The sequence below is a fragment of the Podarcis filfolensis genome (assembly GCF_964270895.1).
Source record: "Podarcis filfolensis genome assembly, contig: HAP1_SCAFFOLD_80, whole genome shotgun sequence".
Classification (NCBI taxonomy): domain Eukaryota; kingdom Metazoa; phylum Chordata; class Lepidosauria; order Squamata; family Lacertidae; genus Podarcis; species Podarcis filfolensis.
In genome coordinates this window covers 21495-39458 of record NW_028149486.1, presented here as the reverse complement: position 1 = coordinate 39458, position 17964 = coordinate 21495, and the positions used below count along the sequence as shown (strand labels likewise).

Below are 17964 nucleotides of genomic sequence, written 5' to 3'. Positions count from 1 at the left end.
GAAAAAACTAAGGTGGTGGTTAAGAATATGGACGAACAGAGCAAAAAGAATTTGGAGCAATGAAAAATATCAATTTGTTTGAAGATAATTATAATAAGACCTGGAAAGAAGTTAAAAATCAATTAGAGATTTGGTAAAGGTTAAAGTTATCAATAAGGAGGTGAATTTCAGTGATTAAAATGAATATCCTGCCAAAGTTAATGTTTCTTTTTCAAATGCTAACGATAATAGGCAAAGTTGATTGCTTTGAGAAACGGAGAAAATGATTTAAGATTTCGTTTACCAGAGGCTTTTTGTTAGGCCTAATATCTAATGACATCCCCAGAGAGAAGAAAAATGTATTCCTTTAGGCAACTGCAGCGGCCAGAATACTGATCGCAAAGAATTGGAAGGGGGAGAAAACTCATCATTATTAGAATGGCAAAACAAACTGCGAGTTTGTAGAAATGGGAAAATTGACGGCACTTGTTAGAGGCCACTCAAATCAGAGAATAATCAAGGAGTGGGATGGTGTGAAGGAATACATGGAAAAACATTGTTCCGGAATTGAAATAGGAATAGATAATGGGTAAAACATGCAGGGGTAAGCAAGAAAAGAGCAATAGAATTAATTGAATAATTATTAAACTATAACAACACAACAAGATGGAAGAAGTAAAATACTGAGATCACACATGGGTGAAGGAGAGTGGGGGGGCCTGTGGGAATCTATAATATTATTTATAATATAATTTTTTTAATTGTGTTTCATTTACATATAGCAAAAGGAAGCCTAGAGTGATTGTGTATATTTTAATTTAGGTAATCTATGTAATAGGTTTAGGGACGCGGGTGGCGCTGTGGGTTAAACCACAGAGCGTAGGACTTGCCGATCAGAAGGTCGGCGGTTCGAATCCCCGCAACGGGATGAGCTCCCGTTTCTCGGTCCCTGCTCCTGCCAACCTAGCAGTTCGAAAGCACGTCAAAGTGCAAGCAGATAAATAGGTACTGCTCTGGCGGGAAGGTAAACGGCGTTTCCGTGCGCTGCTCTGGTTCGCCAGAAGCGGCTTAGTCATGCTGGCCACATGACCCGGAAGCTATACGCCGGCTCCCTCGGCCAATAAAGTGAGATGAGCGCCGCAACCCCAGAGTCATCCACAGCTGGACCTAATGGTCAGGGGTCCCTTTTCCTTTACCTATGTAATAAGCTTATGTTAAAATACGAATATGGATTTTGAATTTGATGCTTGTACTTTGTTTCTTTTTGGGTTTGAGATTAAAAAAAGGAGGAGGAGTGGGGAAAAGGAGAATATTCAGCTTCAGACCATTCCCTGACAAAACACATTGCCCTGTGGCCTTCCTGCCTCTTTCCTCCCTTGCTCCCTTCTGCCGGTGTGTCTGCCTGACTTAGGTATCCTGTGTGCTGTATTTTTTTACGGCTGAAACTGATTCGCTCTCATGAGCAAAGTTTTGTGCCTCACTGGGGACCCAGTGAGAACTGTATGCTTTGAAAGCTCAGTAAACTATTACTGAAGAAGTCCTGCTGCCTCTGTGTGTGTTTTTGACCTCAGTGTGGGACTTGCTCTGCACGTGGCCCCTACTCTGCTGCTACTTGGCTCATGGCCTGGAGTTGCTCTACTCAAGCATGCAAGACGGTGCGTCTGCATGTGACTGTGGTTTTTTGCACTGTTATGGAAATGACAAGTGGGACCCACATCTTTAAAGTTGTTGCAATGTTACAAATCATCAAACCTTTATTGGCATCACTTACAAACATTCAGAATAAGTAGGCCAGTGCGATCTCGTCGCCATTTCAACAGTACAGTCATTTGCCAAAGGGAAGAAGAGGCAAGCAATCTATTTCATCTCTCCAGCAAGGGCAGGATCCTGTAGCCTACTTCGGTGACAAAAAATCAAATAGAGGAACTTAGCTACTGTCTTGGGGAGCTCCTGGTCTCTCCCCTGGAATAAGAAGCGTACAACCTCCTTCTCTGGTTTCCAGGTTGGAATGCATAGGTGGTCTAAAAATTGTTGGCGGAGATCATCATAGATTTTACATTTAAGGGCCATGTGAGCTAGAGTTTCCACCAGGTGGGCATCGCATGGGCAGATCCTATCTCCTTCTGCCAAACCCACAAACCTGCCCCAAAGGAGGTTAGAAGGATTAGACTTGAACCTAGGCAGAGAAAAAGCCCTTTTTTCTTGCGGGTTAAACAAAAATTGTAAATAATTAAGGTTAAATTCCTGCACCCTAGAGAGTCGAAAATAAAGAGGGGACCATGTTTTTTCCGCAGCTGAGATTAGTTCCTGGAGATCTATGTCCCACAGCCTAGTTTTTAACATGGCCTTGGCTACTGGGAAAGCCATGATGACAATGTTGCAAATATTATGCCTGAATGTATCCTTTTGACTTGACAGCTCAGGGAAGATACCTAGCTTTATAAATTTGTAGAAAATCCATACTTTAACTGACTCTCCTCATTCCAATGCCATTTTGATCCTTAAAGAAAGGGGAATTTGGGCTCCACCTCCCTCCGTGAACCAAGAAGCAGAAAATCAGATCGGCAGTGTCAAGCGCTCGTCCTACACTCGAGTAGGATCCTGGTAGAGACACATGCCCGACTGGCATGTTCTCTCCCTCCTGGTCATTCATTTGGGAGCTTCAAAAGCTTCACAGCGACTGATGCCAACAGACATCGGCACACTTAGGGATCTGCAGAGTGTTTGCAGTTTGCGTAACAGAGCTCAGCAACTCAGCATTTTGGCTAATCTACTTTATTTACATATAAACACACACGGAGCACTGCAACATGGCTCCCTCTCTCTCTAGCATCAGACAGCAAAGAGAGAGAACAAAGGACAATAGTCTCACTTCACGGAACACAGGAACACCAACATCCTGTCTCCGTCACTTCCCACTTGGTGGAGTCAAAACATACACCGTCATGTGAAAGACAACAATCCCATGACTGCAATCACGGAGCAGGAATTCTAACAGGCAGCAGGAACAGGGCATCCCGGCATAATCCCCCAAGCGTAAGAGCACAGACACGGCCCCCCACCCAGGGAGTGACCAGGGGGGCAGCAAGAGACATCCGCAGAGGTAGTTGAGCAAGTCAGGTGTTCTGAAAGCCCATCTCCAGACATGTCCTGAGGGCAAGGAGATGTCAAGAGTTTTATTGTTCTTCCGGTGATGGGGAGTTAAGAGGTGTTGGGGAAGGTGTCTGATAAAGAGACCTAATGTTGGACTTGTGTCACCCTTGTAGACCCCTCCCCCTTTGTGACATGCTAGTGATGTAGTGATGATGTCTCAGTGATGCTGCTCCAAGTGTATTCTGGGGGAAAGAGGGAAGTTTTAAAAGAGGGGGGTCACCCCTTACTCGGGGTTCTTACTCCTGTGGGGACCTGTTGCATAACAATAAGGATCATGGTCTACTGACCGCTGTTTTGTTGGAGCTTCCTTCTTTTACTGACCACATGAACCCGTGGGGGAGCAGCACCCCGACGAGCTTGGCTGTTGAGTCGTCTGTCACCCCAGAATTTTTCATTACCAATAATGATCTTTTAAAATGTTTATATTTTTTGTTGTCTGCCACACTCCAAAAAAATTCACCATCTTTTCTATCCCCAGCTCTGCTATCTGTCTCTACTCATTTTTCTTCTGTTGTCTCATATTTTTACCAACGATTTATTTCAATTTTTATTCAATTTAACACCTGCGACTTGGCCAAATTGATTAATCTTGTTGAACACCGTTGTATACTTTCCAGTGGGCTTCTACCATTATTACCAGGTTGTTTGCAAATGCCTTAAGTTCATATGATCTTCATCCCACTGTAATAATAATAATAATAATAATAATAATAATAATATTTATTTGTATCCCACTCTCCCTGGCCAAAGCCGGGCTCAGAGCGGCTAACAACAGGTAAAAATAGCCCAGTGTACAGAAAATTGCACAGTCAATTAATTTAAATACATTCTAGAATCAATTCAGAATCAAATTAATGGCAACCATCGGGTTAGGGTTCTATGAAGATTACAGAAGGAGAGGGGGGGTCGGACTGTGCATTGGCGAAAGGCCAGGCAGAACAGCTCCGTCTTGTAGGCCCTGCAAAAAGATATATTGATGATGCTGTGAGAACTCAATTCCCCGATATGGTGGGAAAGTTTTAAATGTCAATGTCGCCCCCTGCTCTGGTATCACTTGCTGTTGTTGAACCTGTTGCACAACAATAAAGAATCTCAGTCTACTGACTGCTGTTTTGCTCCAAATTGCTTTGCTGGAATTTCCTTCTTTGACTGACCGCACGGACCCGCAGGGGACTTGGACCCTGATGAGCTGAGCTGTTGAGTAGACTCTCAACCCAGAATTTTCCTTATCAAAACCTTTCTGCAAATGGCCTTTGCAACACAACTCCCTGGATGGTTACAAAGTAGACACATTTGCCTCTTTGCAACTGATGCTTTCGCTTAGCCCCGTTTCCTCAATGAATCCACCCATTTCTGGATGAAATAGAACTTCTGCCAGGAAAACCTGAGCTGAAATAGGAAGGAGAGCAAAACAGCAGCCCTGTCTGACCCCCGTCAGCCTCCAGACGCCCCCAGTCACGTGGCAGGAGAATCTTCCTGAGCCCCCCCCCATCAGTGATGATCCAGATATGATCCACTGATGATCCATATGATCCATTGATGATCCAAGCAGACTGGTCCAAAGAGCAGATCTCTATGCCTGAATGAAAGGGGTCTGCGGTGATGGATTCTGGAGTCAAGAAATCCGCCCTTTCCAGTGATCTCTCCGGCTGGCCAGGAAAAGGCAGGGAGCAGGAATCGCCAGGCATCCCGGTTGACAGACAGACTTGTCATGTTGCCCAAACACGAACTCGGAGTCTGATCTGATTTCCATGCAGAACTCATTTTGTGACTTCGCTGTTGGATTGTCGGGATCAGCCCCTCCCCCCTCTCCTGATCCCAGAAGGAAGACCGGGCGGGGGATTTCCTCTCCTCCTTCCCCCCCACCCGCTCAACACTTTCCCTCCCCTCCCGGCACATCCTTCTCTCATCCCGCCCACACAATCCCAGATCCCGCCCCCAATACATTGCTGCTCCTCCTCCTCCAATCCGGCTTCGCTCCGGAAATGAGGGGGGAGCCCCCCTCCCAACCTGCCTGCTTCTCCCGCAAGTGAAGCGTCCACTCCGGATTGCCGCTCTGCCCCGTAGATCTAGGGGGGGCGCTTTCGGAAAGGGGAGGAGGATGGGAAGAGGAGGATCCCCGCCCAACGTGGATGTTGCAGGAAAGAAATGAGAATCGGAGCGAGGACAAAGAGGTAAAGGGGTCGCGGGGGTAAGAGGGGGAGAAAAGGACCCAGAGACCCCGCCAGCTCCCCAAAGCGCCTTCCGTGGGGCCTGGATCCCGGCACGCCTGCAGCCAAGGGGCGGAGATGGGGCGCCCACCCACGAGGACTCCCTGGGGCGCGGAGAAGCGGGCCAAGAAAGGGTTAAGGGGTGCGGGAGGCGCCTGGATAGAGACCCCCCCGTCCCTCCACGGCTCGTCTTGGGGGGCGATAGGGACGGAGAGATGGGGGGGCGCATGGCGAGGGGTGAGCCAAGGGGGCCTCTGGGTGCAGGGGAGACCCCGGGAAAGAGGAAGGGAGTCGGGGAAGTAGGGGGGAGCATTCCCGGGGCAGGGAAGGGCAGCACTGGGGGGGGGGAGATAGTCTGGGGGGGCGTCTCCCTCGTGGCTTCCTCGGGGACTCTCCGGAGGGGCCGCCTTGGCTTCTCCCTCCCGCCCAGCAATCGACCCCCCCCTTCAAGGCGACCAGAGAGGGATCCCTGGAAAGTGGGGGTCCTGTCCCCCCACCCCTTCCTTCCTGCAATCTCCATCCTCTTCCCACCGCATAAGCCCCTGCCCTGTCCAGACGCAGCGATTCTGCCCAGTCCAACCACTGGTCCCCTGGAGAGGAGAGGAAATCCCGAGAGGAAGAGAGGAGGGGAGAGGCCTTCTCGGAAGCGGCTCTTGGTTTCCGCAATCCCACCCAGGAAGCAGCCAGAAACCTTTTCCTCTCTCTCAGGCTTCCATCTTTATTGTCTTTTTCACTGAGGGTGATGATAATGTACACCTGTCATCAGAAACAGGGGTGCAGAGTCCATGGAATGGCTCTCAGGATCGATACAGAAGTTGCACCTCAAAAGCATTTCTGTTCCTTTTATTCTTGGTAGGCAAATTCAGAGTGACTGACAAGCTGAGATACAACCCATCAGCATCTGATGACAGTGATTGCATGAATCTTCCCAGTCAAAGGACCCATTTTCATGATAGACAGTGCCTGTGGCTGGAGGCTCTACACACCAGGTGTGCCTGTGCAGGCCAAAGACTGCCAGTATTAGCACAGGTGAGATGTATGACACCCCCCCCCAGATTTACATACTGTATATAAATGAGAGTTTGTGGGTGGGATTATAGTTTACAGCAACCATGTGATTTTCTCCACCCATGACATTTTGTGAGCTGATATTGCAGTACAAATTCCAAAATAACTACAAAAAATCACATGATAATAATAATAGTACAGTGGTACCTCGGGTTAAGAACTGAATTTGTTCTGCAGGTCCGTTCTTAACCTGAAACTGTTCTTAACCTGAAGCACCACTTTAGCTAATGGGGCCTCCTGCTGCCGCCGTGCAATTTCTGTTCTCATCCTGAAGCAAAGTTCTTAACAAAAGGTACTATTTCTGGGTTAGCAGAGACTGTAACCTGAAGCGTCTGTAACACGAGGTACCACAGTAGAAGTTATAGTATTCGTCTTTTCCCCCAGCCACTCTGGGCAGCTTAGAGTACATATAGGTAAAGGTATAGGGACCCCTGACCCTTAGGTCCAGTCGTGGCCGACTTTGGGGTTACGGCGCTCATTTCGCTTTATTGGACGAGGGAGCCAGCATGATTGAGCTGCTTCTGGCGAACCAGAACAGTGCACGGAAATGCCGTTTACCTTCCCAATAGTACAGTACATATAAAAGACAGTAAAACATCAAACATTACAAACCTCCTGATACAGCTGTCTTCTAAATGTCAGATGGTTGCCTGTTTCCTTGCCCTCTGAAGGGAGGGCATTCCATGGGGCAGGAGGCCCTCTGCCTGGTTCCCTGGAACTTCACTTCTAACAGCAAGGGAACCAGCAGAAGACCCTCGGAGGCGGACCTCCCTGTCTGGACTGAACGATGGGGGTCAAGATGCTCCTTTAGGTCCACAGGGCCAAGGCAGGGGCCCAAACAGCACTCAAGTAAGAAACAGACAAGCAGAGTAGAGTAATAGCAGAATATGAAGTGGGAGCAGGCACATTTCAATACTGTAATTTATATATAATTCAATGTCAGAGTAACCCTGGGACTAGATAACAAGCCTCCAAGTGGACGTGCCCCACCTGCCCTTCACGTTCCTCTTCCGCACGGGCAGAATCTGCCTTCTGGACTGTGGGATTCACGGTTGTTCTCCTCCTCTCCATCCACCAGGGCTTGACTTCAGGTCCAGCAGACTTCCCCAGCCCCCCAAGGATTTGAGACCCATCCGCTTTCCTCACCTGGTTTAGCCGGCCGGTTGAAGCCGTTGCTTGAAGCCCTGTTGCATGCTGACAGCTTCTGGAAGCCACAGGTGAGAGCTGAGTGCAGGGTGGGGACCAAGGGTGGAAAAATGACCCCAGAAGGTGCAGGACATGTCCCCCACCAAAGGAACTACTGCTCCCCAACAGCCCATGACATCTAGATTCAGGTAGGTAGCCGTGTTGCTCTGACGCACTTGAAATAAAAAATTAAAAAATAGTCCAGTAGCACCTTAGGGACCAGCTAATTTTGTTCTAGGTATAAGCTTCGGTGTGCATGCACACTTCTTCAGATACACTGACACAGATGTCACCAGACCCTTGTATATCGTGGGAGGGTGGGGTGGGGTTTTTCTCAGAAAGGTACTCCTACTACCATCTCCCACTACCCTTCCCTATATGAAGAAGTGTGCAAGCACATGAAGTGTGCAAGCACTTGGTCCCTAAGGTGCTGTTGCTGTTGTTGTTTTTTTAGTCGATTAGTCGTGTCTGCCTCTTCGTGACCCCCTGGACCAGAGCACGCCAGGCCCTCCTGTCTTCCACTGCCTCCCGCAGTTTGGTCAAACTCATGCTGGTAGCTTCGAGAACACTGTCCAACCATCTCATCCTCTGTCATCCCCTTCTCCTTGTGCCCTCCATCTTTCCCAACATCAGGGTCTTTTCCAGGGAGTCTTCTCTTCTCATGAGGTGGCCAAAGTATCAGAGTCTCAGCTTCAGGATCTGTCCTTCCAGTGAGCACTCAGGGCTGATTTCCTTCAGAATGGAGAGGTTTGATCTTCTTGCAGTCCATGGGACTCTCAAGAGTCTCCTCCAGCACCAGAATTCAAAAGCATCAATTCTTTGGCAATCAGCCTTCTTTATGGTCCAGCTCTCACTTCCATACATCACTGCTGGGAAAACCAGAGCTTGAACTATACAGACCTTTGTTAGCAAGGTGATGTCTCTGCTTTTTAAGATGCTGTCTAGGTTTGTCATTACTTTTCACCCAAGAACCTAAGTTGCTACTGGACTATTTTTGTTAATTTTTTACTTCGACTGTGTCAGACCAATATGGCTACGTACTATTAAGTACAGTTATCTCCTTGCCCTGAATATCCTGCTTTTCAGTGCCAGATTAGGATAGTCCTCTGTCAGAAGACAAGCACAGGATCAGGCAGCACATCATCATTATAAAGAAGCATTGGGGTGGGTGTTTCCGCCTGGGATTCCCATTTGCCAGCTGCTTTCCTTCTGCTTCTCCTGCTGTCTCCATGCAATGTGAGCCACGTAGACAGAGGTCCATCTCCAAGAACAGGAGCTTCCCTGAGCACCCATTCAGCTGACCCCAAGCACCAAGCCTTGTCACTAGTTCTCTGACTGACCCAGACCACAGTCCCTGGAAGAAATGAAGGCCTGGGTCTCCCAAAATGGTCCATATGGACCTCCTGAGGTCAGTGGGACTGTGGAGGTGATTAATGAAGATCTAGAGGTGGAAATGGGGGCAACCACTTGATTTGAAATGCAGTCCCACAGGACAACGGTATTCCAAGATCATGCTGTGTTATTAAAGATGATTTAGTGTTATGAAAGGTTGCTGATGCATTACTATCATTCGACATCATACCATTTTCAGTTTCTAAAAATTGGGAACATGGGTAGGACACGGGAGAATGTAGGAGATGTTGAAATAGGAGAAGGTGCTAATGGCGGTTGATGTGTCCTTTTTCCCCCTATGCTCTCTTTCCTGAAACCCAAACAGGATTTCCTTTCTGCCCACTCTGAAAAAGGTGATGGAGAAGACAGAATTGCAGGGGACAGGGCACCTTTTGTTTCATTAGGTATAGCCATTAAAATGTGTGAAATGTGGAATATGCTTCACTGAATGAGCACACATAGTTCACATCAACGAACACAAGAAGGAAAGAATACATTTAAAGGTATGGAGTGCGGAAAGAGCTTCTCTTTCAATGCAAAACTTAGAACACACCAGCGGACTCACAGAGAGAGAAAACGTTTTACGTGCAGGGAGTGTGGGAAGAACTTCAGTAAGAGTGGAAACCTTAAATTGCACAAACAGACTCACACAGGGGAGAAACCATTTAAATGTATCGAGTGTGGAAAGAGCTTCAGTCAGAGTGGACACCTTAGACAACATCAACGGACTCACACAGGGGAGAAACCATTCAAATGTGTGCAGTGTGGGAAGTGCTTCAGTTTCAGTGCAAGCCTTAGATCACATCAACGGAATCACACAGGGGTGAAACCATATGAATGTATGGAGTGTGGAAAAGTCTTCACTCAGAGTGGACACCTCAAAACACATCAACGAACACACACAGGGGAGAAAGCATTTGAATGCATGGAGTGCGGAAAAGTCTTCAGTCAGAGTGGAAACCTCAAAATGCATCAACGGACTCACACAGGGGAGAATCCATTTAAATGCATGGAGTGTGGAACGAGCTTTCGTCATAGTGGAAGCCTTAGACAACATGAACGGACTCACACAGGGGAGAAACCATATAGATGCACTGAGTGTGGAAAGAGCTTTAGTGTTAGTGGAAGCCTTAGAGAACATCAACGGACTCACACAGGGGAGAAACCATTTAAATGCATGGAGTGTGGAAAGGACTTCAGTAAAAGTTCACACCTTAGATCACATCAACAGACTCACACAGGGGAGAAACCATATAAATGCATGGAGTGTGGAAAGAGCTTTAATAATAGTGGAAACCTTAGAAGACATCAACGGACTCACACAGGGGAGAAACCATATAAATGCATGGAGTGTGGAAAGAGCTTTGGTGAAAATGGAAGCCTTAGAAGACATCAACAGACTCACACAGGGGAGAAACCATATCAATGTATGGAGTGTGGAAAGGGCTTTGGTGAAAATGGAAGCCTTAGAAGACATCAACGGACTCACACAGGGGAGAAACCATATCAATGTATGGAGTGTGGAAAGAGCTTCAATTTCAATGCAACCCTTAGAATACATCAACGGACTCACACAGGGGAGAAACCATTTAAATGCATGGAGTGTGAAAAGAGCTTTAGTGTTAGTGGAAGCCTTAGATCACATCAACGGACTCACACAGGGGAGAAACCATTTAAATGCATGGAGTGTGGAAGGAGCTTTAGTGATAGTGGAAGCCTTAGAGAACATCAACGGACTCACACAGGGGAGAAACCATTTAAATGTATGGAGTGTGGCAAGGACTTCAGTCGGAGAACACACCTTAGACAACATCAACGGACTCACACAGGGGAGAAACCATTTAAATGCATGGAGTGTGGAAGGAGCTTTAGTGATAGTGGAAGCCTTAGAGAACATCAACGGACTCACACAGGGGAGAAACCATTTAAATGTATGGAGTGTGGCAAGGACTTCAGTCGGAGTACACACCTTAGAAAACATCAACGGACTCACACAGGGGAGAAACCATATAAATGTATCAAGTGTGGAAACAGCTTTAGTAATAGTGGAAACCTTAGAAGACATCAACGGACTCACACAGGGGAGAAACCTTTTTAAATGTATGAAATGGGGAAAGAGCTTCAGTTATAGTGGAAACCTGAGAAGACATCAACATGCTCACATCGGTAAGAAACAATTTAAATGTATGGAGTGTGGAAAGAGCTTTAGTGATAATGGAAAACTTAGAACACATCAACGGACTCAGACGGGAGAAACCATTTAAAGGTATGGACTGTAAAAGGAGCTTCAGTCAGAGTGGAACCCTTGATTTATGTCAACAAACTCAAACAAAAGACAAACCATATAAATATCAGGAAAGTAGATAGAGGTTCACTGTTAGTGGAAGTTCAGAATCAACAGACTTATGGACAGGAAGAACTTTAACAGTTGACGTCCTTCAAACCATCACAAACTCAAAGAGGAGAAGCAGTTTATATGAAAAGACTGCAAAAAGTGCTTTATTTATAAGGAGTATTTAAGGAACATCAAGGGACTCTCACATGAGAGAACCCATTTAGATGTATGGAGTGTGGGACGTCTTCCTCTCAGAGTCCACTCTGATCAATAAACTCAGCCGGAAATCATTCCTAAAAGCATGAGGTATATGTGAAGTTCTGGTGTTTATATGTAAAACTGCATAATAATGAAATAATGAAGGCAACATCTCACAATAGTGAGTATAATTTTAGATGAAAGTACCTTTGGTTTTTGCACCAAACTCTGTCACCCCCCCCCCCACGCATGATCTCCAAGCACTGCTTCTTCACCAGAATGTCATCGCTGCCTCCTGCCCTGCACGTTCTGAAGAAAACTTGGAATACTGAAATTGAATGGGAGATTTTCCCCCAAGCCTAATTTCAAGAGGGGGAAGGAGGGCCTGCAGGTACCAGGGAAGTCTCCTGGGGGGCTCATCTTCACTCATGAACCCCATGGGGCAACCCCAGAACTCCTGCTCATTCTGGGGTTTGAGGAAGATAGTATTTTTCCATAGTCCCAGAAGTTTTGATTCAATCATGCTACTCAGGAGTTTTCCTACCAGAGGACCACAGTGCTGTGGCTGTTGTTGTTGTCATGGACTGGTTGGTGAGGGGGGGGGGAGGCACCAGTTGGGGGACCCACAAGGGCAGAAGGCTCAGAGCCCAGGGACGGGTGGGGGGATGAGCCGAAAGAGGGAGAAAGGGGAGCAGACCGGAAGGGGAGATGTTGCAAGCTGAGGAGGAAACAGGGTTTGGTGAGCTGGAAGAGTCTGTGGCAGAGAGCAGTTCAGACTCAGAGGGAGGAGAGTGTTAGGATATTTCCGTTCCACCTTAAAAGGGAGCAGGGTGTTTGTATAACAGCCTGCGCATGTCCTGTCTCACAGGATGTTTATGTTGTCTGTTCCTTTCGTTTTCGGCTGTTTGCCTGAGCAGTCGGAGCAGACGGTCATGTCTTCTTTTGTTCTGACCTACGCTGAATAAACTGAAAATATGCTGTCCTGCTGTGCAACTTTTGCTGTGTGAATTCTGCTGTTAGAGTGTGCACAAAGCCTGAGGCTTTGTGTTGCTAAATTGCTGGTACTGCGTGACTACGGGAGGTCGATGGATCGTCCGGCAAGGAGCTCGCGGGCTCAGATGGACTTTATCTCCCTGGCAGTATCCCAATATTGGGAGACCCAGAGAAGGCCGTCAGCTGAGGCATCCATAGAGATTCCCCCTCCTGCTGCAACCAGCTCCCCTCTCCCCTGGTCTAGAGCACACAGGGAAATCCACTTCAGACCCCATGAGCCTGTACATGATATTAACAGGTGTTTGGTTTTTTGTCCCAACATGCATCCCTTTAATCTTATTGATAATGAACTGTATTTTCTGCCCATTCACCCTGTATGGAGAAGGCCCTTTGGAGCTCCTTGCAATCTCTCTTTGTTTGAACAACCCTGGACAATTTGCTGCCATCAGCAAACTTTGCCCCCTCCCTGCTCCCTCCTAAGTCTAGATCATTTATGAACAAGTTGAAAAGCCACAGGTCCCAATACTGATCTTGAGGGGACTCCGCTTTCTGCTCCTCTCCATTCAGAGAACTGTCAGTTTACTCTCTTGGTGTTTCAGAAGGAGGGCTGCCTTCCTGGTGGTGGGATGGTGATGAGCCGAAAGAGGGAGAAAGGGGAGCAGAATGGGAGGGGAAGTGTTGCAAGCTGAGGAGGAAACAGGGTTTGGGGAGCAGGAAGAGGCTGGGGCAGAGAGCAGTTCAGGCTCAGAGGGAGGAGAGGAGGGGGCCAGGAGACCCAGAGGAGGCCGGCTGCTGAAGCATCCATGGAGACTCCCCCCCCCTGCTGCGACCAGCACATGCCTCTGAGTCTGGCGGTTAGAACTCTTAGAATGTTGGGATCCCATTTTTCAACCAAAGCCAAAACCCGCCAGCCTTTTCCCAGGTCTTTCCTGACCTGACAGTCGTTCGTCTTCTCTACGAAGGACGCTACAAAGTCCTTCTCCCTCCCTTTATTTACCATGGGATCCCAGCAACCTTTTCTGCCTCTTACACTCTAGGGAAGAGAGTCCCTTTCCATTGGACGCCTGGCAGCCCAGTGCCAAATCCGGCTGCTCCAGAGAGAACGGAAAGGAACTGTAAACGCCCTTGCGCTCTGACGCGCACCAGTCACTTCCTCCCGGATCTTGGTGCTGTGGGTGCAGCTGCATTTACGAGAAAAAGAGAAATTGGAAAGTGAGCCCAAGTCCCTTGCTATCCAAAGTGGCCACTTGGACGAGCATTGGGGTATCTTCCTTGGGAAAAAGGGAAAGTTTCAAATCTCAGGTTCCCCGACAGGGAATGAGAGCTTTGATTGGCGTTCTCCCCTTGCAGTTAATTGCCCCTCTAATTGCAGAACCCCAATTCTCCCGTTCTCCCCTCCCCCTCCTCGCTACCTCTTGCCAGGAAGGCTGGGAGTGAAGACCGTAAGCAAAAGAGACAGCAAAGGATGAGAATCTGGGTTGTTGGGTGTTTCAGAGAAATAACAGAGGCCAACCAGAGACTATTGAGAAGCAAAGCAGCTAGTAAGCCTGATCTTTATTGATCTGCTGCAGCAGGGTGCTCCCCTGAGGAGGATCCCAAACGAAGGCGTGCCTGCCCTTATATAGACATTTTAAACTCCCTGCCCTGGAGCTGAAGACCACCCCTCCATACATCACACATACATCACAGAAGGGGTGTAACCCCAGACCACCCCCCACAAACATCATACCTGCATCACAGAAAAGGCGGTCTGCAACAGAAATGTGGATGTTGTCATTTTTCCTGTCTGCCCGGTTATCTGATAATGCCTTATCTGATTCCCTTTCCTGGTAGTCTGGCCATTCCTTTGAGATGGTGATTACCCAATTCCTGAGACAATGGGAAGGTTCCTTCACCCCCTCCCTCCTTGCAGAGAAAACATTTGGTCAGATTGGGAGTCAAAATGGTTTCAGGACGGTCTTCCTGAGCTGCTCCAGACATGTGGTCGACATATCTATGTATGTTCTTTGTTGGTACATTTATGAACATTTATTATATATATAAGACCTTAATTTTTTTATTACATGATTCATCCAGTCCAGCCTTTTGCATGATGAATTCTGTATTTACGTTAAATAAGGAGGGAGAGAATATACAGCCTTGGCGTCCTCCTTTCCCAATTTTGAACCAATCAGTTGTTCCATATCCAGTTCTAACTGTAGCTTCTTGTACACAAAGAGATTTCTCAGGAGACAGATGAGGTGATCAGGCACTCCCATTTCTTTAAGAACTTGATATAGTTTGCTGTGGTTGACACAGTCAAAGTTTGTTGTATAGTCAATGAAGCAGAGGTAAATGTTTTCTAGCTTTCTCCAAAATCCAGCGCATGTTTGCAATTTGGTCTCTGGTACCTCTGAGCCTTCGAAATCCAGCTTGCACTTCTGGGAGTTCTCGGTCCACATACTGCTTAAGCCTGCCTTGTAGCATTTTAAGCATAACCTTGCTAGCGTGTGAAATGAGTGCAATTGTGCGGTAGGTGGAGCATTCTTTGGCACTGCCCTTCTTTGGGATTGGGATTCATGTGTGGCAGGAACCCCCCCCCCCAATTATTCAGTTTGTACAAACCCGACACACACACACAACACACGCAACACTTCTGTTATAAATTCATAGAAAATCAGCCGTACATCGGATCTTAATATACTGTAAATGAATGGGAGATTTCCCGCCAAGCCTAATTTCAAGAGGTGGAATGAGGAGCTGCAGGTACCAGGGAAATCTCCGGGGGGGGGGGGCATCTTCACTCATGAACCCCTGGGGCAACCCCAGAGCTCCTGCTCATTCTGGGGTTTGAGGAAGATAGTATTTTTCCATAGTCCCAGAAGTTTTGCTTCAATCATGCTTCTCAGGAGTTTTCCTACCAGAGGACCACAGTGCTGTGGCTGCTGTTGTTGTCAAGGACTGGCTGGTGAGGGGGGGGGAGGCACCAGCTGGGGGACCCACAAGGGAAGCAGGCTCAGATCCTGGGGACTGGTGGTTGGATGAGCTGAAATAGGGAGAAAATGGACCAGACCGGAAGGGGAGATTTTGCAAGCTGAGGAGGAAACAGGGTTTGGTGAGCGGGAAGAGTCTGGGGCAGAGAGCAGTTCAGGCTCAGAGGGAGGAGAGGAGGGGGCCAGGAGACCCAGAGGAGGCCGGCTGCTGAAGCTTCCAGGGAGACTCCCCCCCCCCTGCTGCAACCAGCACATGGATTCATGTAATGAATCCTCCCCAAAATGATTTTCTTATTCCAAACAATGCCCATTTTAGGAGAAATGAATTGTTTTAAGGAATGGAAAAGGGAAATATCTACATTTATATGGAGTGGAAAGAAACGGAGAACTAAACACCCGTTATTAACAGATAAAAAGGAGAGAGGAGGTTTTGCATTGCCAGATTTGCAATTCTATCATGCGGAGGCAGGATTGGTTCGAATAAAAGACCTTACATTTTTTATTACAGGATTCATCCAGCCCAGCCTTTCGCATGATGAATTCTGCATTTACGTTAAATAAGCAAGGAGACAATATACCGTCCTCCTTCTTGTTCCACATAAAGATTTCTCAGGAGACAGATGAGGTGATCAGGCACTCCCATTTCTTTAAGAACTCGCCATAGTTTGCTGTGCCCAACACAGTCAAAGGATGTTCTGTAGTCTCCATAATCCAGCGCATGTTTGCAATTTGGTCTCTGGTACCTCTGAGCCTTCGAAATCTTCTGGGAGTTCTCGGTCCACATACTGCTTAAGTATTCTTTGGCACTGCCCTTCTTTGGGATTGGGATTCATATGTGGCAGGAAACCCCCCCCCCCCCCAATCACTCAGTTTGTACGAACACAACACACACACACTCACACTCACACACAACCTGTTGGTTTCTATTTCCCTGTTCTATTTCCAGCAACTGCAGTCACAAGACAATTGTGTACAGAGTTACTGTTGGGTTCCCACGTGAATGGGAGACTGGATGTGACGTACACTGGTTTCCTGTTTTTCACTGTTCTCTCGGTTTCTTTGTGTCGAGAGAGTTGCTTCTCTGCTCTCACAGGGGCAGGATGCATGTTTGTATGCTCTCAGCATAGCTTGTAAATAAAGTCAGCATGTGGCACATTACCTGCTTATACTTCTGCTGTGTGACGACCGAGCCTGTATCAGCTTCAGATGGGCCGAAGCTGGTCAAAATCTCACACGACATACGCACTGCTTCTGTTATAAATTCATAGAAAATCAGCCGTACATCGGATCTGCACCGTTCCACTTTTATTTTGCACCATGAGGGAAGGACTATCAAAGGGGGGAGACTTGGCACAAGGCAGCCAACCTGTCCGCAGCGAGCCCTACCCAGTTGGCATGCTAACCTTGATGGTCCTGGACAGAAGATCATTCCACTCACAAAGGACCTGCAAATGGAAGTGGATTCAGTACAGACTGAAACACAGGACAGTGACCAGCCCTTCCCTCCGGGGGCAGAAAACAGTGAACTCCCCTTTGTCCTCAGGAATGTAATCATGGGGGAGGGGAAAGAAGGAACCGGACAGGTGAGAAGACCCTCAGGTTACCACCACAACTCCTCCTCCTTCAGAGAAGTCACACTTCTCTGAGGTCTCTCAGCCCCACTCACCTCACAGAGTGTTTGTTGGGGGGGAGGAAGGGAAAGGAGAATGTTAGCCACTTTGAGACTCCTAAAGGGGAGTGATAAAGCGGGATACCAAATTCAAACTCTTCTTCTTCTCCCTGAGCCCCTCCTCTTTGTGATGTGTCATTGATGTGGTCATGATGTAGTCCTGGGGGTGTAGCATGGGGGATTAGCAGCTAATAAAAGTTGAGGTCTTCTTTTGTTCGGAGCTTCCATCTTGTTCCACCTGGTGGCAGGTGGGAGTCCTGTGGCGACAGTCTTCAATCAAGACCTACTGGCTGCTCTTTTGCTCTGCTCTTCCTGGCTGGTCTCCTTGTTTCTTGTCCAAGGGATCCCTCAGATTTTGGAATCCGCTTCTGGCTCCAATTGTATCGGCTGCTTTTCTGAGCCTCTTGGCTGTTGTGCCTGGACGGGGCCTGTGTCCACGGTCATTGTCCTGGCCTGAGTCAGAGGCTGGGGTGGGGAGCTGGGATTTGGGGGGAGTCATTTAGCTGCCCCCCCGTTCCTGCTTTGAACAGCACCAAGACCTAAAACACGGAGGGATCTAAGCTCGTGAGGTGGGGGAGGGGAGGATGTTGCAATGCAAACCTTGTAGGAGGGACGGGACCCACTTTGCAGCTGGATCTCCGGGATCAGCCCCTCCCCCGCTCTCCTGATCCCAGAAGGAAGAGGGGAGGGGGGAACCTTCTCCTCCCCCCTCAATTCTTTCCCTCCCCTCCCGGCACCTCCTCCTCTCACCCCGCCCCCACAACCCCAGATCCCGCCCCCAAACATCCCACCCCTTCCTCCTCCTCCTCC

The 17964-nt window shown here is 48.0% G+C and overlaps 1 protein-coding gene across 1 annotated transcript in view; it reads left to right on the top strand.

Annotated features, from left to right (window-relative positions):
- The window catches only part of LOC310755005 (uncharacterized protein), a 43132-nt gene extending 31750 nt beyond the window's left edge, over positions 1-11382 (top strand). Inside the window, exons 2-4 of the mRNA XM_083631673.1 lie at positions 6199-6371; positions 7489-7627; positions 9313-11382. Coding sequence (XP_083487799.1) covers positions 9436-11085 — 1650 coding nt within the window. The 5' untranslated portion in view covers positions 6199-6371; positions 7489-7627; positions 9313-9435 and the 3' untranslated portion in view covers positions 11086-11382. The remainder of the gene's footprint in view (positions 1-6198; positions 6372-7488; positions 7628-9312) is intronic.
- Positions 11383-17964: the final 6582 nt, after the last annotated feature.